At 44.3% G+C, this 24831-nt stretch overlaps 1 protein-coding gene across 2 annotated transcripts in view; it reads right to left on the reverse strand.

Moving 5' to 3' along the window:
• KCNU1 (potassium calcium-activated channel subfamily U member 1) overlaps window positions 1–3589 on the reverse strand; it is a 132161-nt gene extending 128572 nt beyond the window's left edge. For both annotated transcript variants that reach the window (XM_058672625.1, XM_058672626.1), the window contains exon 1: window positions 3358–3589. In XM_058672625.1, coding sequence (XP_058528608.1) covers window positions 3358–3552 — 195 coding nt within the window. In that variant the 5' untranslated portion in view covers window positions 3553–3589. The remainder of the gene's footprint in view (window positions 1–3357) is intronic.
• Between the last annotated feature and the right edge of the window lie 21242 nt (window positions 3590–24831).

The following is a 24831-nucleotide window of genomic DNA, read 5'->3' on the forward strand; positions in this document are numbered from 1 at the left end:
ATAACCACCTGATATGGTCAATGACCCTTTTATCACTGTTATTTGTACTGCCCATGAAAAGGAAGATCTAATCCTCATTGTACCTACATTAGGGCTATGGGATACATGACTGAACCCTGAACAAAACGAGTGACAGTTTCCTACATGGTTGGCAGACACTCCAGCAACAGCATGATGAACTTTGGAAAATTCACGTAAGACACAAATTGTGAAACTGGAAGGCAGAACAGAAAGCAGGGGAAGGAGCTTAGGGGAAGGGGAAGGAAGAGTCCAGTGCCAGCTAACCTGCATTAAAAAAAATACAAAAATAGGGAAGGAAGAGGGAAAAGTTGTAATTATTGTATGTGGCTTTCAATTCCTTTTCTGGTATCAGATCTTGCTGAATTTATAACCCTTCATAGCATTTATACAGTACCTTTACTGACTGTATTTGAAATGTGTAGTCATCTATGAGGTAGATGAAATAATAATGATTGGCTCAATGTTAGATTATTAAGGAAGTTTAGGGGAAGGGTCATCCCATGGTCTCCCTAGGCTCCAGCAGTGAGAAAATTCTAGGAGTTGAATATCCTTCTTGGGAACTAAGCTGTGGGACCTCAAACTGATACCAAAGAAGTTGCCAACAGGAAATGGCCACCCTAAGACCAATGGATTTCTCTCCCCGATCTACAGGAAAGGTGACCTTACATGGAATCAAGGTTACTAAGTCATTTAATTATTTTTCTCATTAAAATACTCTTGGGAACATGCATCCCTGCATCCAGACGAAAGATGGATACCCAATGAAACTGTTGGACATGTGTAGGCAATGGGATGCTGGACTGTCTGACATTGTCTGTACCAGCAATGTAGGGGTACACTTAAATAAGAGACTGATAGAATTATGACTCCTTATGAAGGACTACACTATTGTAACAAAATGGGAGAAATCTGACGGGGGGTGGGAGTTTGGGGGGTAATCCCAGCCTATACAAAATTGTATCACATAATTCAAAATTCAAAATAAAAATATATTTAAAAAAAAGACTGTTGGCAGAATTCACATCTTGCCCTTTGATCTGCCCCCAGTACAAGTGGTGTCTCAATTGCATTCCTGAGATAAAGTCTGGAAATACCCAGGGGCCTGGCACGGTAGCCCAGCAGCTAAAGTACTTGCCATGAATGTGTCAGGATCCCATATGGCCATTGGTTCTAATCCCGGTGGCCCTGTTTCCCATTCAGCTTCTTGCTTGTGGCCTGGGAAAGTAGTTGAGGATGACCCAAAGCCTTGGGACCCTGAACTTGCTTGGGAAGCCTGGAAGAGGCCCCTGGCTCCTGGCTTCATTTTGGCTCAGCTCCAGCCATTGCAGGCACGTTGGGTGTGAATCATTGGATGGAAGATATTTCTCTCTGTTCCCCTTCCTCTCTGTATATCTGACTTCATATATATATATACATATATATATTCAATTCTCATGTCATATGTTGCGGTGCCATGGGTTAGGCACCACTTGTGACATGGGCATTCTGTAGCCCATGCTGCTTCAAGTGTTAGCTGTTGCACTTCCAATCCAAATCCCTACCGATATGTTTTGGAAGGCATCAGAGAATGAGCAAGCACTCGGGCTTCTGCAACCCGCACGGGAGACTTGATGGGATTCCAGATAACTGGCTGTTGCAGACATCTGGGGAGTGAACCAGTGGATGGAAGATCATTATCTCTCTCTATTTCTCGCTCTCTCCTCTGTCACTGTGAATTTTAAATACAAAAAATAAACAAATATTCTGAAACTGAAATGTTAGTGTGACATGAAGCACACATTGAAACACACATTTAAAATTTCATTAAATTTTCATCCACAGAAAAACAAATTGACCCTAAGATATAATCAAATTATCTCATGATGAGGCAAACCATTAAGATGCATACTGCAGGAGAAACCATAACTCTCAAAATAATTTTTAACAGAACTTTTCACAGTTACCCACATTAGTGATATTGTTCCAGTGGACCAATATTTCCACAGACTTGGAGCAAAACAGACCACTATGAATTTAATTAAATGTAATGCATTATTGAAAAGTCACTCAGTTTTTCTCAAATTCTCCCAAGATTCAAAGGCAGAGCAGTGTAGTTGCAGGTACTCAGGTGCCACTTAAAATTTTGTGCCATTTGTTTGATATTTGAAATTGAAAGTGTGTCTTGACTTAAAAGAAATGCAGTGTTAACATGCATTGACAAACGTGCCCCTACATTTCTCCAATCACTTCGGGATGAACATAAGTGGAGAAGAAGGAGCATGTCCCGGAGCAGAGGAATAGAGATACAAACATCTAGGCACCGCTTATTCACTACAACAAAATTTTTAAAAAGATAGAAACCAGAGAGCCAGATCTGCCAGACTACCTCACTCATTATCAGCATCCCAGATTTGGTCCCCTAATTTGGAGACAAGTCTTTCATGCAGACATAGCCACTGACAGAATGAACCCATTTTGCCACCAGATCTGTGAGTTTCAACCTTGGTTCCTTTTTCCAAATAGAAACCTCAAGTCCCTATTGTCATTAGCCTTAAATTTTTGCCAAGACATACTAAATCCTGTCATTTTGCATCAATATTTATTGTGAAAAGGGATGATCAAAACAGATTTCAAGAGGTACAACCATGTGTGGATAAACTGACAGACACAGAAACAATACTTGCAGAATAGAAACATAAGCTGATCCCATAGGGTATAACAAATCAATCTTGTCTTTGATCTCTGGAAAAAACAATACAACAATCCCTGGGTAGCATCTGAAAGCTTGATCTTGGATGCCTGGGAGGTAAGCACAGGTGTGTGTGGGATGTGTGCAGGTTTCTGGATATAGCTATGTATGACTGTGTTGGATGTGTTTGCACATCACTGGGAAGTTGGCAAACATTGACAGCACAAATCCATTGTGCATGAATGATTCATGCAAGTGTGTTTGGCATCAATGTCTTGTTGCCTTTTGCCTGCCCTGTAGTACCCAGTGACCATCTTGTTAACATTCAAAGCAGAGGCATAAACATCATGAACTCTCTTGGAAGAGTGAGCAGTTTCCAGTTTGAATACATCATCACTGTCAATCAGAAAAGGCTTTCATAGTAGAGGGCTTTGTGGAGGGGTGGGAGACCTAGCCTGGCACTTGAGAACTTTGGCACGGTGACCCGTGGCTCTATGGCCCATCCTTTACAGGCACCAGGCCATAGGTGGCTCTATCAGTCTGAAAACAAACAGACAAACAGACAAACAAACAAACAAACAAATAACCCAGTGCTGCCTAAATCATTAGCCAAACACAAATGTGTGTCAAACCTGGTATCACACAGAGGGGTCTGGAATGAGACTGACCAAGATAATTCCTGTTCCCTTGATAGTTCTCCATTTCATGAAGACTCTCCAGAACAGCCTGAAAATGAACAAGATCATGAGTCCTATGATGAAGATCACGAAGGAAGAGAGAATGAAGGCTGCCCGGATCTCCGCCGTGCAGGATATTTTCCCCAAAGGTTCCTCATTTTCATCTTGCTCTTTAGCTCGCAACATGGTGAGACAGAATTGTCAGACTATTCTATGATGTCATGATTGCACAGCAACTGTCCCAGGAGTTTGGGTTCTTTGGAATGTAGTGAATGATGACCAATCACTGTCTCCTGACCATACGGCCGCCAATGAATGAGTGGCCAAACAGAGAAGGCCCAAAACATGAGCAGTCAGAAGACAAGAGCTCCACCCTTCGGGGTTCCTGACTTTCAGAAAGTCACATCCTCTTGGCTAGGACTAGCTGGCTATGTAATCTGCTTATTCAATTTCAAGGCAGTGGCCTTTGCAAAAAACCAAGCTCATCAATCGTCACATGACTAACTGGTTCTTAGAGAATCCAAGTCTGTCAAAGTACAAAAATACAGAGAGAAAGCAGGATTCTTGTTTGTCTTGTAAACACAGGTGCAAGTAGGTAGGAAGAAACAAGTCTAGAGACTGAGGTGTATAACTGGAGATGAAAGTGAATAATATTGCATCATGTTCTGTTGTTTTGTGAATGAAGAAGATCCTAGGTGCTCTTGTCACACACGTACACCAAGTGGGTTGATGGAATAAGTCACTTTGCTTGACTAGATTAATCATTTCCCCATGTCTGTTGAGGAATTCAAAATACTCATGAAACACAGCCTTAAAAGAGAAGCCTATTTTGCTGCAAAAATGCACACTTACACAAGCATTTCAAGTCTCCTTGTATATCAAAACATTATGCCACACTGCTTAAATATATAATAAGGATAACCTTAAAAACAGTAAATCACGGGCCTGGCAGCGTGGCCTAGCGGCAAAAGTCCTTGCCTTGAACGCGCCAGAATCCCATATGGACACCGGTTCTAATCACAGCAGCTCCACTTCCCATCCAGCTCCCTGCTTGTGGCCTGGGAAAGAAGTCGAGGACGGCCCAATGTGTTGGGACCCTACACCCACGTGGGAGACCTGGAAGAGGTTCCTGGTTCCCGGCTTCAGATTGGCACAGCACCGGCCGTTGCAGCTCACTTGGGGAGTGAATCATCGGATGGAAGATCTTCCTCTCTGTCTCTCCTCCTCTCTGTATATCTGACTTTGTAATAAAATAAATAAATCTTTAAAAAAAACAATAAATTACTACAACGAAATGTTATACAATACGTCTTTGACTTAGTGGCAAAGTTGCTGGGTAGGACACTCCTGTCCGATATCACTGTGCCTGGTTTTGATCCTGCCCGCCTGTGGCTCTTGCCTGTCATTTCCTGCTACTGCAAACCTATGGAGACATCAGTGATGACTCAGGAAGGTGGGTTCCTGCCAGCCAGCTGGAAGACCTGGGCTGAATTCCAGCTTCCTTACTTTGGTCTCCAGACTATTCAGGGTGTTTGAGGAGTGAACCAGCAGGTTGGAGTTGTTCTCTTTTTCTTTTTCTTTCTTTCTTTCCCTCTCTCTCCTCTCATATACACATGCATCTCCTAGATAAATAATTTAAAAAGAAAGAATGGCATTGATCACAGATACTACAGTAGGCAGTGCTGCTTTGTGATCATTGGTTGATTCACACCATCCACTTCTGTCTTCCTCATGGGACACATCCCTTTCTTTCATCCCTGCCCTGTGAGCCACCCCTTTGGTCCACGAGTGGTAAGCCTGAGCATGACAGAGGCTTTGACTTTCCTTTACCCCTTTCAATGGTGAAAGAAATGTGATGCCTTTATGTGTGCCCAAGTAGCAGGTGAAATGTCAAAGTCTGGCTCACCCCTGTTAATAGGAAGGTGACCTGATGCAAGGTGAGGAGACCCTGGAGGAAAGGTATTACCCCGCGAACCCAAACCTCTGAGTCGCGGACCATATCTACATGAAAACAGAGCATTTACAGGAATGAGATATCAGCCGTCTCATTGCATTTGTGCAGCTTCCTTCCAGCTGACTGATAAAGTAAGGCAGGCTTAGGAAGAACTCCCATCTCCAAGTTGGCAGCCAGTTAGGGGTGGGCTGGGGGCTTCTGTTAAGTTGTTATGTAATGTCTAACATGTGGTCTTATTTTTCACAATCCTGCTTTCTGTTGGAGATAATACCTGTTTGACAAGAATTCTTGTGGTGACTGAACAAGGTGGTATGAGCATATTTTCAGAAACATGCAACTGTATACCAGAAAAGATGCCAGCAGCCATTTCCATGCCTTCCATGGATGTCATTGATTATGGAAAATAAAAGACAGAGAGGGAAATAGGAAGAAACCGTGGAAGGAGGAGAAAGGAGCAAAGTGATCAGGTTTATAGGTACTTGGAATATAAGATCAACATTTCCAAGTCAAAACTCACGCACTTTCTTTTCTTTATTTTTTTTAAGTGTATGATTGGTTATTTAAAATATTATGACTTTATGTAAATACATATGGGCTTATGTAATTTGGAGTAATTCATATGAAGTCTTCACTAACAAGTTTGTTTGTTCATCTATAATGCGTCATCCGCATCATTCAATAAGCATCATCTCCAATTTGACTTTGCCATTTTTTTATATCTATCTATGCAATGATTTCAACGTGTTTGATTCTGGGCAGAGTGTCACCTGGCCTCCTCCAGTATTTCCCAGGATTTGGTCTTTGAACAAAGATGATGCTTGTTCAGGGAAGATAGCAAGGTAATCTGTCCCTCCAGCATTCAGGGTAATAACAATCTAGGCTGGGTGGTCTCATAGTCTGAACCTCCAAACTTTTCTTGAAACCAGGCTGTCGCACAGACCCTGGGTATCGGGAGCTTCATGAAAAACACCACAGTTCTGGTCACCCTGCACCCCTCAGCTCTGTGTGGTCTGCGTTCCAACATCTCTAGCTGCTGTATTGGGTCATTGTTCAGGTTGCCTTGGTTCCCACTGACCATTCTTGCCCCTGTGGGTGGGAAGCATTGAGGGTTGAAAAGTGGAGAAAAGCAAGACTGGCTGCATTGGTTTGCAATTCCTCAACAAACCAGAATTTATTATTGTATTTCAACAGTTAGAATATATGAACATATGAACATATGAACTTTGAATAGTTTTGAATAACTCCAATATTCTACAAGTGCACTGAACTTAAATACAAACACCATTCTAATGTTTAAACAATAGGATTTGTTTCAACTTTCAAATAAAAGTAAATAAATCTATTTTTAAGATTTACTTCTTTTTATTGGAAAGTATAATATACAGAGAGGAAGATCTTCTGTCCAATGATTCACTACCCAAGTGGCTGCAATGGCCAGAGATGAACCAATCCAAAGCCAGGAGCCAGGAGCTTCTTCTTGATCTCCCATGTGATACAGAGTCCCAAGGCTTTGGGGCATCTTCAACTGCTTTCCCTGGCTATAGTCTGGGAGCTGGATGGGAAGACAGACTGCCAGGACATGAACTGGTGCCTATATGGAATTCTGGCATGTGTAAGGCTAGGACTCTAGCTGCTAGGCAATGATGCCTGGCCCAAAATAAATCTTAAAAAACAAAACAATAGAGTATAGACTTTGAATCAAATAAGCTAACTTTCTCACTCTATGTTAACTATGTAACGTTAGGACATATTGATAAAACTGAGCTTTATTTAAATAGCATGAAATAACAAAAGTTGAACAATTTTAATTTAAGTTGGACTAGTTAAATGGCACGTAATAATAATAACGCACACACACACATACATATGTATATTGCTTGGACTTTTGAATTTCGAAAAAATTTATGAAGAGCTTCACACACACAAGCTGTCCCGCTAAGAAATACAAATGATCATCCTCTCACCTCCCTATGAGCACAGGTGAGGTGACAAACTTCAGGCTCTTGTTTTAGAAGACAATTTAAGAAATTTTGTCTAGGGTGTAAGAATCTGCTTTTAGGGCCCGGAGGCGTGGCCTAGCGGCTAAAGTCCTCGCCTCGAAAGCCCCGGGATCCCATATGGACGCCGGTTCTAATCCCAGCAGCTCCACTTCCCATCCAGCTCCCTGCCTGTGACCTGGGAAAGAAGTCGAGGACGGCCCAATGCATTGGGACCCTGCACCCGTGTGGGAGATCCAGAAGAGGTTCCTGGTTCCCGGCACTGGATCGGCACACCACCGGCCCGTTGCAGCTCACTTGGGGAGTGAATCATCGGATGGAAGATCTTCCTCTCTGTCTCTCCTCCTCTCTGTATGTTCGGCTTTCTAATAACAATAAAATCTTTAAAAAAAATGCACACTAAAAAATCACGGAGTAGCCTGATTTGAAAAGAATAAAAGAAAAGGCTCTTTGGGGACTGGTGTTGCACTAGTCAGGTGAGTATTGCATATCTCTGTCCTCTCACACTGCATTTCTTTTTTTCTTTTTTCCTTTTTTTTAAAGATTTATTCATTTTTATTGGAAAGCCGGATATACAGAGAGGAGGAGAGACAGAGAGGAAGATCTTCCATCCGATGATTCACTCCCCAAGTGAGCCGCAACGGCCGGTACCGTGCCGATCTGAAGCCGGGAACCAGGAACCTCTTCCAGGTCTCCCACGTGGGTGCAGTGTCCCAATGCATTGGGCCGTCCTTGACTGCCTTCCCAGGCCACAGGCAGGGAGCTGGATGGGAAGTGGAGCTGCCGGGATTAGAACCGGTGCCCATATGGGATCCCGGGGCGTTCAAGGAGAGGACTTTTGCCGCTAGGCCATGCCGCCGGGCCCCCACACTGCATTTCTTACACTTGAGTCTGGAGTTACAGCTGCTCCACCTCCAGGCCAGTTTCCTGCTCACTGCTCCTGGGAGAGCAGTAGGAGGGATCTCAGGTGCTGAGGTCACTGTCACTTGCATGGAATCTGTTGCAGGCATTTTATGAATGAACCAAACAAGATCCATTTTTTTCCCTTCTATCTCTACATTTATCTCTTTCAAGTAAATAAATCTAAGATTTTTTTTCCATTTTACTTGCAAGGCAGAGAGGTGGAGAGAGAGAGAGACAGACAGAAAGAATTTTCTGTTCACTGAGTCACTTCCTGAGTGCCTGCAAAAGCCAGGTCTGGGACAGAGTGAAGCCAGAAATCCAAAACACACTCTGGATTGGCCATGTGGGTGGCAGAAACCCATCTATGTGAGCGATCACCTGCTATTTCACAGCAGGAAATTACAATTAGGAGTTGAACTTGGATTCAAACCCAGGACACTGCATGACATGGGATGTAGGGGTCCTGAAGTATGTCTTAACCTGTTCACCAAGTATCTTCCTCATTATGTACACCCTGTAATGCATGCATAATGTTGAATATGGGTAAACATCTCCACGTCCTCAAACATTTATTGTTCCTTAAGGACATTGTATTTTGATAAAAGGTTCAATTTAATATGAAGAAACAACATAAATATTATGCACCCAATACAAGGTCAGAAAATACAGAAAATACTATCAGGACTAAAGGGAGAGATAGACTCTAATACAGTAATAGTGGGTAGGTTTGACACTGCAGTTTCATCAATGGGCATATGATCCCGACAAAAAAAATTTAAAAAGACACAGTGGAATTAAGACATTCTATCAAGTACATAGATCTAACAGACATTTATAGAATATTTCTACTAAAAGCTAGAGAATACCCATTCTTTTCATGCACATTTGAAATGATTTTCTAGCCGCAAAAATAAAAACACATAGCCAAATTTAAAAAGATTGAAATTATACCATGTATCTTTCTAGAGTATAAAAGAAGAAAAGTACGAACCAACAATTGAAGGACAACAGAATGCTTATAAACACTTAGAAAGTAAACAAAACGCTACTAAATGATGAAAAGGTTATTGAAAAAGCTAAAAGTAAAAACTTTCCTGCCATAAATGAAAATGAAAACACAAAACATCAAAATCTGTGTGATACAGCAAAAACAGTATTATGATAGAGGAACAAGGCATTCGAAACTCACACTTAAGAAAAAAGAAAAAGATAAATTAAAGATCTAACAATGCATTTTGAAGGCACAGAAAAACAAGAAGAAATCAGATTCCAAAGCAACATCATGATAAACAGTGAGAAATGAGTGAAGTTGAAATGCATTATGTAATAGTGCCAGTTTTAGTCCTAGCAATTCCACCTCTAATTTATCGCCCTGTTAATATGCATGGGGAAGGAGTACAACATGACGCACCTATTTGGGACCCTTCCTTCAGACTGGCCCACCTCCAGCTGTTTCAGCCATTTGGAGAGTAAATCAACAGATGAAAAATCTTCCTCTCTGTAACTGTCATTTAAAGAAATAAAACTTTTTAAAAAATCAAAGAAATTAAAAGGAAAGGATTAAAAGAAAATACTAAGAGTTATATGGGAATAACCTGGAAAAACCTGAAGTAAGGCACAAATTTCTGGATGCATGTAACCTATTTAGAGTATACAGAAGATATAGAGAGTTCTGTTACAAGGAAACCTAAAGAAACATGTTACAAGCAATGAGATAGCAGTAGTAATCAGAAGTCTTCCATTAAGTAAAATTCTGAGAGAAAACAGGAAGTGCAGAATTGGGGGAAATGATCTGAAACTCCCTGGAATTGACAGGACCAAGGCAACTCCCACGCAGGCAAGAGGGGGACCACGAAAAACACTCAAGATGGCAACCTGCAGCCTGGGCTGTTGGAGGCAGACGCCATTTGGGGCAAACAGGGACTTGGACAAAATCTGGTAAGTTGTGAATCGACACTAGGAAGAAGCCTGTGGGAGTCTTAGCCTACCCGTCAGACACAGAGGGAAGCAGAAGGGCTCTTAGATCAGGACACTAGTGGGAGATAAAAACAGTTCAAGGAGTAGACTACAGGCATGGACTCTTTCAGAGGAGGAAACGACATTGGGGAAAGGGCAATTGGGGAGTGAAGTGTGAGGGTCAGAGATACACAAAGTGAGATCTTAGCCCACCCCCACTTGAGGGACATCAGAAAACCCAAAACAGAGACACTGGGTCAAAGATTTCTCTAAGCAACCCAGCAATGTAAGGGCAAACTGCGAGAGTGCATGAGAGAAGGACTTGTCATACGAATGCCAGACTGCAGGGAGCCTAGTGGTGGTATAAATTCTGGGACAGACCAAAGACACACAACCCATCTCCCCTGCCTGTCCTTGCCTGTTGGAAGCAAGTGAAGGCACAATGCCCCTGGAGCACAGAGTGTCTAGCTGCTGATTATCTACACTGTTCAACAATGGCTGGACCACTCCTTGTCTAGGCAACTGCCCAGGGAGCGGAGGTCATGAACGTGTCAGGTGGCAGGGGGCTTGCACATAGAACTGGAAATCTGCAGGCCTTGGGTGACAAAGTTGCATATCCACTTGAGACTAAAAAATGCAACTGCTGAGGAGAGTGCAAGCACTGATCGCCCTCAAGGTAGAAACAGCTGACAAACATCCTGGTTGCCTGGATATCAAACAGGCTTCACAACCCCTATGTCAGTGGACAGAGTTTTCCCAGAAACCACCAAAAGCACATCAAAGCCTAAAATCTCAAAATGATAAGAAAGCAGATAGAAATGGGAAGAAGCACCAGAAAAAGAAATTATTCAGATGAAGGAGCCAAAATTCCACCCCAAAATGACCAAAATAAAACCTCAGGATCAAAGTTGCAAGACGAAAATATTGAAGAGCTATCAGTTAGGAATACAAGAAAACTCATCATGAAACTCTTCAGAGAAAATCAGCAGCATTGGGAAGAGCTCAAAGGATTCAAAATTAATATTATCACAGAAATCAAGCAGGTCCAAAATGAAATTTCAGCACTGAAAAACATGGTAGAGAGATTGACCAATAGAATGAATGCTACAGAAGAAAGAATTTCAGATGTAGAAGATAACCAATATGAGAACACACAATTAGTAAAATATCTGGAAAAAAAATCTGAACAAAATCAAGAAATGAATAATACCATCAAAAAATCAAATATCAGAATTATCAGAATTCCGGAAGGTGTAGAAAGAGAATCATGATTGCAGGAGGTGTTCAATGAAATTTTACAGGAGAATCTCCCATAAGTGCAAGCCAAATTCAGGAAGGACAGAGAACCCCAAAGAGATCTGACCCAAAAAGACTCACCAAGTCACATCGTAATCAGCATCCCTTTAATGGAATATAACAAAGGAATATTGAAACAAGTTCAAAGAAAACACAAAGTAACATTTAGAAGAAAACCAATCAGAATCACTGCTGACTTCTCAGGAAAGACCCTTCAAGTGAGAAGAGAATAAAGTAACATTTTTCAGACCCTAAACCAGAATAATTGTCAACCAAGAAAATTATGACTTCCACAGTAAAGGGAAACTAGAAGAATATGTCCGCACTAAGCCAGCCCTAGAAATGTTCCTCATAAATGTGCTGAAATCAGAACGGAAAGAAATAATGCATAATCAAAGACAGCAAAGGGGAAGATTGTCACATTTAAAACACATAAAAGGAAACGACACTAAACAGAGACACCCCCCCCACACACACACACACACACGACAGGACTAAATCACAACCTCTCAGTACTAACTCTGAACACAAATGGCCTAAATTCTTCAATCCAAAGACATAGATTAACAGAACGGATCAATAAAGAGGACTCAACTATCTGCTGCCTACAAGAGACACACCTAATCAACAAAGATGCAAAGAAGCTAAAAGTAGAGGATGAAAAAAGATATTTCAAGCCAATGGAAAGCAAAAAAAAGAGCAGGTATGGCTGTTCTAATTTCAGATGATATAGACTTCACAGTAAGAGATACTAAAAGAGATAAAATGGACATTACATAATAATAAAGGAGTCATCTACAAGAGGAAATAATGATAATAAACAAACAATTATTGACTGACATAAAAGGAGACATTGATGGAGTGAAACTGTGTCCCACCCAGCAGGACAGTCAACAGGGTTCGTAGCCAACCCAGGAGAGAATGGGGGACAAGAGACACAAAGAACAGACAGAAAGACAGTATGTCTGATCAAGCTGACCAAAGTTTTATTTTTCACACACGAGTTTTATACTCTGCGAAACAGGATCTATGGGTGAGGGGAAAGAGGAAGCAAGATCCAGGGTATGGTTTCACAGCTCTTTTCTGGATAGCTATCTCTAAAGCTCCTTATGCTTGTCAGAGGTGGGCATGGTTTCACAACTCTTTCTGGGTAGCTATTTCCCAAATGCCCTTATGCTCACAAGAGGGTGCTGGCAGGAAGGGCATAAGCTAACATCCTGTCATGAGTACCAAGGGTGGTCAGAACAGGGTAGGTTGCTAGATGACTTGTAAACCACAGGGTGTCTTAAGACCTGGTTTCTCTTGCACTTTGCTAGCTGGTACTTTCCACTGACCTAGATCTATATTCAAAATGGCTTCAGTATGGCTATAGAATATGGCTCCCATGGCTATAGTATATGGCTCCCAACAAAACTGGAAATCAATAAATCAAAATACCCCAGGAAATTTGTAAGCTCTTGGAGGATGAACAACATGCTTCCAAATGAACAATCAGAGAAGAAATTAAAGAAGAAACTTTAAAAAAATTGAAGAATGAAGATTGTGCAGACAAGTTCAGGTGGACAGAGTATCATTAGACAGGGTAAAGCAAAGGGAGCATACTGCAGAAAAGGATAGGTGCCAGGCAGTCAATAGGGTGGTAACCGAAGAACCCTGGACACAGGGAAGATCTGGTGATTGTGGAATGGTTTTATAGAGAACATAATGCCCACCAGCTGCCAGTAATCAGTGATCCAGACTCCAGCGACAACCTGGGATCCAGTAGCAGCCAAAGATCAGCTCTTGCAGCACCCAGGTAGGAGCTCAGGAGGAGAAGGTAGATTAGCCACCTCTAAACCTTACCTGCAAATAATACTCAAAAACATTCTCATGAAAGAGAAAAGAAATAACAATTACCAAAACCAAAGGCAAATGTGGGGAACATCCCACTAAAAGGCTAACAGAGGACTCAATCAAAGAACAACCCATTGCTAAAAAGACAGGACCAAACTGCCACCATCCATATTTACATTGAATGTAAATGGCTTAAACTCATCAATCAAGTGACATAGATCAGAGGACTGGATCCAAAACCAAAAGTCATCTAACTGTTGCTTACAGAAGACAAATCTGACTAAAAAAATTAAAATTGCAGAAATGGTTTAATGTACACAAATAAACAAGATATACAAAATCAACATAAAAACATATAATCACCTCACTAGATGCAAAGAATGCATCTGATAAAATCCAACACCATTTCATGCTAAAAATCCTAAGCAAGATAGATATATAAGAAATATTTTATAGGGCCTGGCGGCGTGGCCTAGCGGCTAAAGTCCTCGCCTCGAAAGCCCCGGGATCCCATATGGGCGCCGGTTCTAATCCCGGCAGCTCCACTTCCCATCCACCTCCCTGCTTGTGGCCTGGGAAAGCAGTCGAGGACGGCCCAATGCATTGGGACCCTGCACCCGCGTGGGAGACCCAGAAGATGTTCCAGGTTCCCGGCTTCGGATCAGCGCGCACCGGCCCGTTGCGACTTACTTGGGGAGTGAATCATCGGACGGAAGATCTTCCTCTCTGTCTCTCCTCCTCTCTGTATATCTGGCTGTAATAAAATGAATAAAAATCTTTAAAAAAAAAAAAGAAATATTTTATAACACAATCATTGCAATCAATGAGAACCCAAATTCCATCATCATACTGAATGGGAAAAATCTGGAAGCTTTCCTCTTAAGATGTCCACTTTCACCACTGGTAGTCAACATAGCATTGGAAGTCCTCCCAGAGCTATTATGCAAGAAGAAGAAATTAAAGGAGTTCAAACTGGAAACAAAGAAGCAAAATTATCCCTGTTTGCTGATGACATGATTCTATATATCGGAGAACTAGAAGACTCAATCAAAACACTATCAGAACTAATAAATGAGTTTGGAAAAGCAGCTGGGTACAAAATTAATGAACATAAATTGATGGCATTAATATACACAAATAACTCTATGGCAAAAAAGAACTTGTAAAGACAGTTCCTTTAAAAATAGCAAAGCAGATCCTAAAATACCCTGAAATAAACTTAATCAGAGATGTGCAAGACCTCTATGATAACACTGTAAAACATTTTAAAAAGATATAGAAGAAGACATTGAAAGATGGAGAAATTTATCATGTTCTTTGATCAGCAGAATCAATATCATCAAAATGTTCATATTACCAAAAGCAATACACAGATTCAAGGAGATACCAATGAAAACCCCAACATTCTTCTCAGAGCTAGGTCAGATCATATAAAAATTCACCTAGAGGGCCCGGCGGCTTGGCCTAGCGGCTAAAGTCCTCGCCTTGAACACACCGGGATCCCATATGGGCGCCGGTTCTAATCCCGGCAGCTCCACTTCCCATCCAGCTCCCTGCCTGTGGCCTGGGAAGACAGTCGAGGACGGCCCAATGCATTGGGACCCTGCACCTGCGTGGGAGACCCGGAAGAGGTTCCTGGTTCCCGGCTTCGGATCGGCGCGCACCGGCCCATTGCGGCTCACTTGGGGAGTGAATCATCGGACGGAAGATCTTCCTCTCTGTCTCTCCTCCTCTCTGTATATCTGACTTTGTAATAAAAAAAAATAGAATCTTTAAAAAAAAATTCACCTAGAAATAAAAATGACCATCATTAGCCAAAGCTATCTTAAAGAACAAAAATATGGCTGGGGAAATCACAATTTCAGTGTTTAAGACATACTACAAGGCTTTAGTAATCAAAACAGTCTGGTACCGGAACAGAGATGGTCAACAGGAACAGAACAGAAACTGTAACTGAGCCCATGCATGCACAGCCAACTAATCGTTGAGAAGACAACTGAACATACACAAGGGAAAAAGGAATATTTGGACATTCACTTTCAGAAGTAAGAAACAAGCCCCTCACATTTGATTGACAGTGCAAGACAAATAATGTCTTAGTGCCATTATGAAAATAGTACTGACCTGTCAGACTTCTGAGGTGTTTTGGAGAACTGCAAGGTTTTTGAAGACCATACTGTGAGAATTCTGCATGGGATAACACAACTGGAAAAGAAAAAAAAATGAGACTGTTGAAATAGTATAGGAGAGAAATTTAAAACACCTGGGGAAAAAAACCAAATATACAAATAAATTATACAACATAGTAAAATATTAATCACAGTCAAATATGACATGACTTTATACATTTGAGCAATGGTATTAACCATGCCCACATTTTCCTGTATACTGCAGGGCTTTTGATGCTAGAACAGAGAAAGAAAAATAATTGTTTGATATAAATTTTTTCTGACCAGCACTGACCAGTCTTGCTGTAGTCAGGTAATTCTTATTTGCTTCCAACCTGAACATGAACAAATTGTATAAGATTTGGTTGGAATTAGGAAAAAAAAAACATGTAATTCACATTGCCTGAAAAAAAAAAGACCTCACCAAGGAGGCATTTTGGCAGAGGGTAGGAAATTAGGGGAAAATAGAAGTGATCTAAAATAGGGACTCTTAATTGACGGGGATGATATTCTGCCAGCTCAAACTTCAGACCAGAAAAGGTCTCCCCAAGAAACTGTTCAACCCATCTGGACAATAAGTAGCTGGACTCTATGCTTGGTATATGTTTGCAATGAAAGAATCTTGATTGAATTTGAACTGTAATACTGCATCAAGGTGGAGGAATCCACCGGGGGGAGGGGAGGGGGAGGGAGGAGGGGATTCCTAGAGCCTATGAAACTGTCACATAATGCAAAATAATTAACAATAAAAAAAAAAAGAGACCAGGAGGGATCTCTGAAAACCACTGGAACATGAAAGAAGAGTTAAGAAATGATTGCAAATTCCAGTTGTAACAATAAAAAAAGTCACATAGCATAAATGAAGACATGAAGAATGATGATGCTGTGATTCAAATCTCTCTTCAGTCTCTAGGGAAAAGAATCAGTGGCGACCCCTCCAAGTGTATAAAATGATAACACAACAAAAGAGAAACATCTGTTGATGACATGAATAGAAAAACTTGATAGAACTCAGCTTCTAGGAAATAGGACCAAGGGCAAAACAATCAGCTTGGCAAGCTAGGTCTTTCTTTAATACATTTTCTCAAATGGATGCAGTATTAAATAATTAGATAGGGCCCAGCACAATAGCCTGGTGTATAAATCCTCACCTTGCATCTGCTGGGATTCCATACAGGTGCCAGTTCAGATACCAGCTGCTCCACTTTCCATTAAGCTCCTTTCTTGTGACCTGAGAAAGTAGTCGAGGATGGCCCAAAGCCTTGGGACCCTAAATCCACATGGGAAACCCAAATGAGGCTACTGGCTTTGAATTGGCTCAGTTCTGGCTGTTGTGGTCACGAAGGGAGTGAACCAGTGGACAGAAGATCTTTGCTTCTGTATGTCCTTCTGTTTGTAAATCTGCCTTTCCAATAAAAAATAAATCTTCAAAATAGTAATTGGATAATTACAAATGAAACAACAAATAAGCAGTACACATATTATATGCTAACAATACAACACCTGTAAATGTATAGATCATACACTATAAATATATACTATAATGTCTATAAAATATGTACCATATTGATTTCATAAATTATGTAAATCAGTAACATTTTATCTTAACCCATATGCAGAAACCTCATACTAGTTCTAGCTCAATCTTTTCAAGATCTAATCCTCTTGAGGTTTTTGACTTTGTTCTTCAAGTACTAATGTTTAGTACAATATCAAGTATTCAGTAGATGCTCAATAACAAAGCAGTGGATGTAAAGCTGCCATGATAGAAGTGTAGCCCCCAGAAATCCTAGGGCATGGTTGGTATAACTTCCTATGATACAACTGCACTATTCCCCCCCCCCAAGAGTTATTTATCTTTATTGGAAAGTCAGATATAGAGACAGAAAGAGAAACAAACAAGGAAGATCTTCCATCAGCAGCTTCATTCCCCGGTCATTCTCCCGCAATGACCGGAGCTCAGCCAATCCAAAGCCAGGAGCCAGGAGCTTCCTCTAGGTGTCCCATGCAGTTGCAGGGTCCTGAGGCTTTGGCCATCATTGACTGCTCTCCCAGGCCACAGGAAGGAAGTTGGATGAGAAGCAGGGCATACATTTTTTAAGGCACCCATTTCTTTCCTTCTTGCAATTCACTGAAAGCAAGGTCAGAGCTGCTCTGGCTGCATTCCTGACCCAGGGCTGCCCTGAGGTTCTCCACCAGCAGCTGAGGCCTTCTTGCCTCCAGGACTTGCAGTGCAAGCTCCAGGGCTCCAGTCCAGGTCCACAACAAGATCAGCAAAGGGGCAGCACAGCCACAACCCGCAGAACCTGCTAGTGGTGTCTCTACTTTGCCTGAGGTCCAAATACCCAGGTGGCCCCAGCTTTAGGTCTGGCACCCAGGGTAGCCTGCCTCATAGCTTCGCAGCCTCCTCCATCACCAGCGACCACAGATGTGGTGCACCGTTTCTTTGTTCCAGGTTTCCCTGGCCACTGTCTGGACAGGGTCTTAGTGGCAACTTGATGGTAATGACAGCATCCTCTGGCTCCTGGTCCCACTGTCTCCACCATCCCCTGTGCTCCTGGGTCTCACCACGTGACCTCACAACCTCCTGCCCTGCCAGCCCCGTGTACTCCTCCTGTCCAGCGTGGACACTCACTGGGCGCAATGTCTCCCATGCACTGCAGGCAGTGCTCCACAGCTGCGGCCTGGGCCAAGATTGCCTTCAGAACCACCTGGCATTCACGGGCCAGGGTCTCTGGTCTGCCTCACCTCTACCCAGCTGGGGACACCTACGAGGTTGACGGTGCCCAGGACACAGAGGAAGGGAGAAGTCTTAAAGATGGCCTCACCGGGAGTTCTCCAAACCAGCTCAGTGCAGGGAGTGCTACAAGCACCATCGTTGTTGTTGCCCACTCAGGGAACAGCGGCCGTCCTTGTGCTCACCGGCTTTGGGGAACTATGGCCATCCTGGTCCTCGCACACTCGGGGGACAGTGGCCGTCCTACTGGGGGGAATACTGAAAGACATCGTGCTCAATGGCCTCCGGGGACAGGGACCATTCTCAACGCTCACCCTCTTCAGAACACAACCGCCATCTTCACGCTAGTCAACTGGGGCACACTGGCTGCCATCACGCTTGCCTGCCTCGGCCCAGCGAGCTGAGCATGCGCACTTTGGGCACGCAGGCTGCCTGGGGCGCTTGTGGGCCGGGATTCAGCCGCCGAGAACAGGAAGAGACCAGCTGAGGGCAGCGCATGAATGACTGAGCCCAGCGAACATGGTAGGAGATTAAGAAGTTTAACATATAGCAGCTAAATCTAAGACTGCCACCACTTTTCAGCCAATGCCCGGATACACTTGGTTCAAATTGGTCCCAATAGAACTTTTAGCTTCATCACTTCCCATGGTGGACATTCTCAGTCCCGTCATACAGGGTAAGCAGACAGGGGAAATCCACGGAGGAAATAGGGGGTTGCATGCTTCCAAGGAAAGCAAAGCAGAGTTCAGGGCCTATCACGATCCCTAAGGACCTGTCCCTACATCCTGGTGCTCTGGAGGCCTGGGTCGTGCTCAGGGCATAGAGGGTTACGGAGGAAAGTCATTCCCATTGACGGGGCTCCTGCAGAGGCAGGAATAGGCCCACACCCTGAATGTGCCTTCCCCAAATGCTGCCAGGATCGCTGGGAACCAGCCCCTGCTACCACAGCACTGTCACACTGCAGGCTCAGAGTCACCCCACTGCCAACAGCCCAGCATATATACCTGTATCTCAGACCCAGTAGTGTGCATGGAAACAGGGGACTTGACTCTAGTTACCAGAAATGCGCGGTGGGTTCTTAATCAAATAGAAAATAAAAAGCCGGGAATCTGTTGCAGACAGAAAGGTTTATTTACAAAAGGACCAGGTGAACAGGAAAGGGAGAGAGAAGGGGAAAGCACATCTGGAGAGAAAGCCGTAGGTGGGGTGCCTCTCAAAAGGGGAAGGAGAGACACCAAAGGTTTGAGGAAGGGTCTTGGGATTTTAAGCAAGCACTGACCCCTCCTTGTAGGGCGGGGAACCTACAGGTAAGATGGTCCCCATTGGTGGTCTCTTAATCAGGTAGGAAATGGGTGGGCAATGCTGAGCTGCCCACCTGAAGGTGTGGCCAAGACCTCAGCAGGCCTGGACGGTCTCAATTCTCTTCCAGCTTCACATTTTCCCTACAGTGAGTACCCTCCACCCCACATGCTCAGATCTCTGCTCCCTCCATCCTTGGCTCTCGGGTCCCTCCCGTTTCCATCCAGTGGCCTCAGGGACACACCATGCCTTTGCCATGCTGGGAGAGTCCAGCTTGTGCTGACTCCATGTTCCCAGCCTGATTCCAGCTTGGCCTCCATTTCCTCATCTGTAACAACAGGCAGTTGAGCAGTGTCCCTGCGGCAACCATCCATGATCCCTTCCTGAAGCCTGTGGGCCTGAGCAGTCTGGAGGACACACCCAGGCAAGATGGAATCCATGCCCTGAGCCCCAGCTCCTGCAGACCACCTCAGGGACTGTGCACAGGGTGCCCCCACCAGGCATGAAACACTATTGGCTGTTCCAGAGCCCCAGCACTTGATCAGGGAGGCAAGGCCTGGGTCTGGGGCCCCATAGAGCAACTCTGCTTCCTCCTGCACATGCAGTTCTACCCAAATGTGGGAGCACTCTCGAGCCCATGCTGCAGTCCAAGGCTCCATCCCTGAGCCCCACTGAATACTGAGTACCAGGCTCTCATCTCTTCCCTGCCCCAATCTCCTGCCCCAGAGCTTCCTCGGGACACTCCTCTGAGCATGAAACTTTGTCCCAGCTGAAATCCCTGCTTCAACAAATGACACAAGGTTGGTCCTCCTCGATGTCCCAAGATGCCCAGCTGCTGGGCTATCAAAGACAGCACAGATCTGCAAGAGCCCAGAAGGCACAAGAGAGGCAGAGAAGAGTGGCCAGGAGCTCTGGCAGGCCAGATCACCTGTGTCAGAGCAAAGCATATCCAGAAAACCCTCTACTGGACTGCATACCTCGTTATCCAGGCCCAGCTCCACCATTAGCCTAAGAGACTGGCAAGAATCCACTCTCTCTAAGCCTTGTACTTGCAACTGTAGGCTGGACTCAGTGTGTTCCCCCTCTGAACACAAGACCCAATTTAGAGGTAGGGCTTCAGGAGGTAAGAGCCACTAGCTGTACTCAGCAGGACCTCTGTGTGCACAGGGAACAGCTGGGCCCTGCTGTCTAGGTTTCTGCCAGCTGCCCGTTATGCCTTGCAGCTGCCCCCTCACTGCCCACCACCAGCATGAACGCAGTGCCTACTGACGGCAGCTGCAGGAAACACAGTCCTACATAGAGCCCATGGACCTTGGGCTCTGATCACCATGGCTGGCCCTGCTGACAGTGTGCAACTCTACAGGAGTCTCTGTGGATGGAGGGATGCATGGGCATGACCTGGGGATGCCACCATCCTATTGCACATGTGTTCTGGTCTCCCTAGCTCACCTAGGAACTGAGCTCTTAACTTTGGCTTACCTTGGGCAGGGAATACCATGCAATATGGAACCCAGCTCAAGTCCTTGTCCATCCCTCAGACCACTCAGCCAGCCACTTCCCTGTGTACAAGAGACAATACTTGTTCAACAGTAACCCTCCCTGGGACTTCAGAGCCTTCAGTAGATCAGGACACCTGGTGTGGGAGACTCACCTCAACTTCCCCAGGTATCTGCAGGGGAAGGGCTGAGGCCATGCCATGCAGCTCACAGACATTTGGTGGACAAGCAGGAGAACCACTCAGGAGGTGAGGTCAGACGGGCCCTGCTGAGCATGGTGTAAAGGGTAGCTTTGCATAGCCGCCTCACATTGTTCTCTTGTGAGGAGGAGGCCCCTCCATGGCCCAGGACACTGGACCTCATCTGAGGTGAGCAACCCTGCCAGACTGACTCCCAGCATTCTGTCTTCAAAACCTGCCCCACTCCACCTGCAGGTTTGCCCATCAGTTCATGGATCCAGGCACATACATGTTTCAAGACAGTGGCTGCCTTGAAAGCATTCTCATGGTGCTGGTGAAGGAGGAGGGGGTGACCTGTGGCCCTGCCCTGTGTCTCATACCCTCCCTCCCCATATCAGCTGGGCAGGTGCGGCGTGATGAGGCATGACCTGCCAAACCTGAGCCCAGACAGGTCAGTGATCACAGGTGTCAGCCAACAGAACAGCCAACCTAAGTGTGAGATTAGTGCATGTTTCCCATCTGTGGGTAAAACTGCCAGTGGGCATGAGGACATGGGCCTGGAGCAGCCTGTCATAAACATTCTTAGTCATACACACTGTTCACACACATACATGCTCTCACACATTCATAGACAGTCATACATGTACTCACCCTCAAACACGTTCGCACAAACACTCTTACATTCAAAGCAAGTACACTCAGATGTACACACATTCTCAGATTAACAAACTCGTACACGATCTTAGTATCACACAGGATTAAACTCACTCATATCCATGTTCATACACACACTCAAACTTCTGCACACACGCAGCATCTCTGACATAAACACACAGCCAGAGTACACTCCATGGACAGTCTCACAGCTGCAACACTGGTGTACTCCCTAGAGCCTGGAGAGTCTTACAGCTGGAGCAACAGTATACTCCCTAAAGCATGAAGGCATCCAAGGTCATCAAAGTAGGTGCCAGGTCACGTAGGCCAGACCCCAAGGCCACCACGTAGCCTGCCCCTCTCCTGTCTGTTTTCCAGGGATGTTGTTGGCCACTGGCTTGGCAATCATGTTGCTGATGATTCTGGGTCTCCTGCTGAGTCCTCCTGTGCCTCAATCCTGCCATCTGAGGACCTGGAAACCCCAACAGAGAAGCCTGGGGCGGTTGTCTATGCCTGTCGAATATTTGCTCCTCAGGGACAGGTGAGTCCCTTGAGCCTCCTTCCCATACACACCCAGGGTCTGCTGCAGCAGCCATAGTTTCTCCCCAGGTACTGGTCTAGCTTTGCCCTGGACCTGTGGACCAGAGCATGTTGTTTGTAAAGCCAAGGTGGAAGTGGGTCCCATCCAGGAGTGTCTGGGTGCTGAAGCCAGCTCTCTTTCCAGCCTCTTGTTCTATGAAGACCTTGGTCCTTGGTAATCATGGGAAGGAGCTGATTTCAAGGAAAAGGCTGTGACCCTGGGTGCAAGTACCAGGCTCTGGTTCAGTGAGGCCTTTCCTCTCTACACATCCCACATGCATGCACGCACCAAACTTACATTCTGGAATCCAATCTGGGCACTGTATGCGATGGCACTATTGGTTCATGAGGTACACAGTGCCATTCATCTGGTGCTCACAAAAGCATCTGCAATAGATGATTTCTGCTGTCCCATTTTATAGACAGAGAGGCTGAGAGACAGGAGAATGAGTGCCCAACTAAAGTTTCCATTACCATGGCCTTAGCCTTATGCTGGTTACCTCCCCATGAATGTCTTATCCTTGTCCATGACCTTAGCCTTCCTGTGCTAGTTAGCTCTCCAGGACCCCAGGGCACCTCCCCATGGCTACCCTACCTTTGCCCATGGAAGCTTTACTATGCTGATTAGCTCTCCAGGATCCAAGGGAACCTCCCTGTGGCCACCTCACCCTTGGCCATAGCAGTGAAAGTTAAGTTACTTTCTTGGAGGATCTTTTGTTGTCTGGTCACTTCCTTCCTAGAACGCAAGAGGAATTGAGGACTCCTGACTCACAGACCTTGGCCCCAACCATCAGCAGGAACTCTGAGCAGGGGTACATAGAATGGTCACCACTAGGAGGGGGATCCTTCACCTGCCTATGGTTCTGCTTCTCCACATCCTCTCCAACACCTGTTACTTTCTGCTTATTTGTATGTATTCTGTTTGTTTGTGAGCAGTCACCTGAATGAGTGTGAGCTGCATGGCACTGTACTTCTGGTTCACATTTCCCTAAAGCTTCCTGGTGCTAAGCATCGTTTCATGTACTTGCCTGCTCTGTGTGTATCTGTGATACAGAGACATATCTATTAAAATCCTTTGCTTGCTTTTTACTCACATTGTTGGAGATTTTGCTGTTGTTGAGTTTCAGGAGTTATGTTTTTATTCTGAATATTAATCCCTACTTGTAAATGTTTTCTCTCATTTGTACCTTTGGATGCATAAAACCTTCTAAGTTTCATGAAATTTATTTTAACTTTTATGAATCCTAGAGATCAATTCCAAATTCAGTGCAATGAATTTTCAGTTGCAGGCCCCACATTAGGACCTTTGATCCACTTTTTGTTAATTTTTATATTTGATATTAGGTAGGTTTCCAAATTCATTGTTTTGCATGTGGTTGTCCAATTTTCCCAGCATCTTTAGTTAAAAAGAGTATATTTCTCTTCTTGATAGTGGCCTCTCTGTTGAAAATGACTCGACCAGAAAGGCAAGTGTTAATATCTGAATTCCCACATGCAGATTTTCTGTTTCTCCATGATTTGGTTTTGATTTTGTGATAGCTACAGTTTGCTGATTTTACTTTGACCATGTCATTTCCTGACAGGAAGCTGTTCATAATATTCTTATATCTTTTTGTTTGTTTCTGTGTAACTGATTTATTCCTCAGGTTTTCATTGTTTTTTTAGATCTTGAAGGCAGAGAGAAATTGACAAAGAGATATCGCCTGTTTGATGCTTTGTTCTGCAAATGCCTACAGTGGCCAGACACGGGACAGACTAAAGCCAGGATATAGCATTACAATCCAGGTTGCCCGTGTAAGTGCCAGACACGGGACAGACTAAAGCCAGGATATAGCATTACAATCCAGGTTGCCCGTGTAAGTGCCAGACACGGGACAGACTAAAGCCAGGATATAGCATTACAATCCAGGTTGCCCGTATAAGTGCCAGACACGGGACAGACTAAAGCCAGGATATAGCATTACAATCCAGGTTGCCCGTATAAGTGCCAGACACGGGACAGACTAAAGCCAGGATATAGCATTACAATCCAGGTTGCCCGTATAAGTGCCAGACACGGGACAGACTAAAGCCAGGATATAGCATTACAATCCAGGTTGCCCGTATAAGTGCCAGACACGGGACAGACTAAAGCCAGGATATAGCATTACAATCCAGGTTGCCCGTATAAGTGCCAGACACGGGACAGACTAAAGCCAGGATATAGCATTACAATCCAGGTTGCCCGTATAAGTGCCAGACACGGGACAGACTAAAGCCAGGATATAGCATTACAATCCAGGTTGCCCGTGTAAGTGCCAGGGGGACTCAGTCACATGAGTCATTACCTGCTGCCTGCCAACATGCACATTAACAACTCAGAAGTGGAGCCCAGAGTAGACCCGGGCACTCTGATGCAGGAGGAATGAATCCCA

Source organism: Ochotona princeps, chromosome 14 (assembly GCF_030435755.1).
Source record: "Ochotona princeps isolate mOchPri1 chromosome 14, mOchPri1.hap1, whole genome shotgun sequence".
In the NCBI taxonomy this organism is placed as follows: domain Eukaryota; kingdom Metazoa; phylum Chordata; class Mammalia; order Lagomorpha; family Ochotonidae; genus Ochotona; species Ochotona princeps.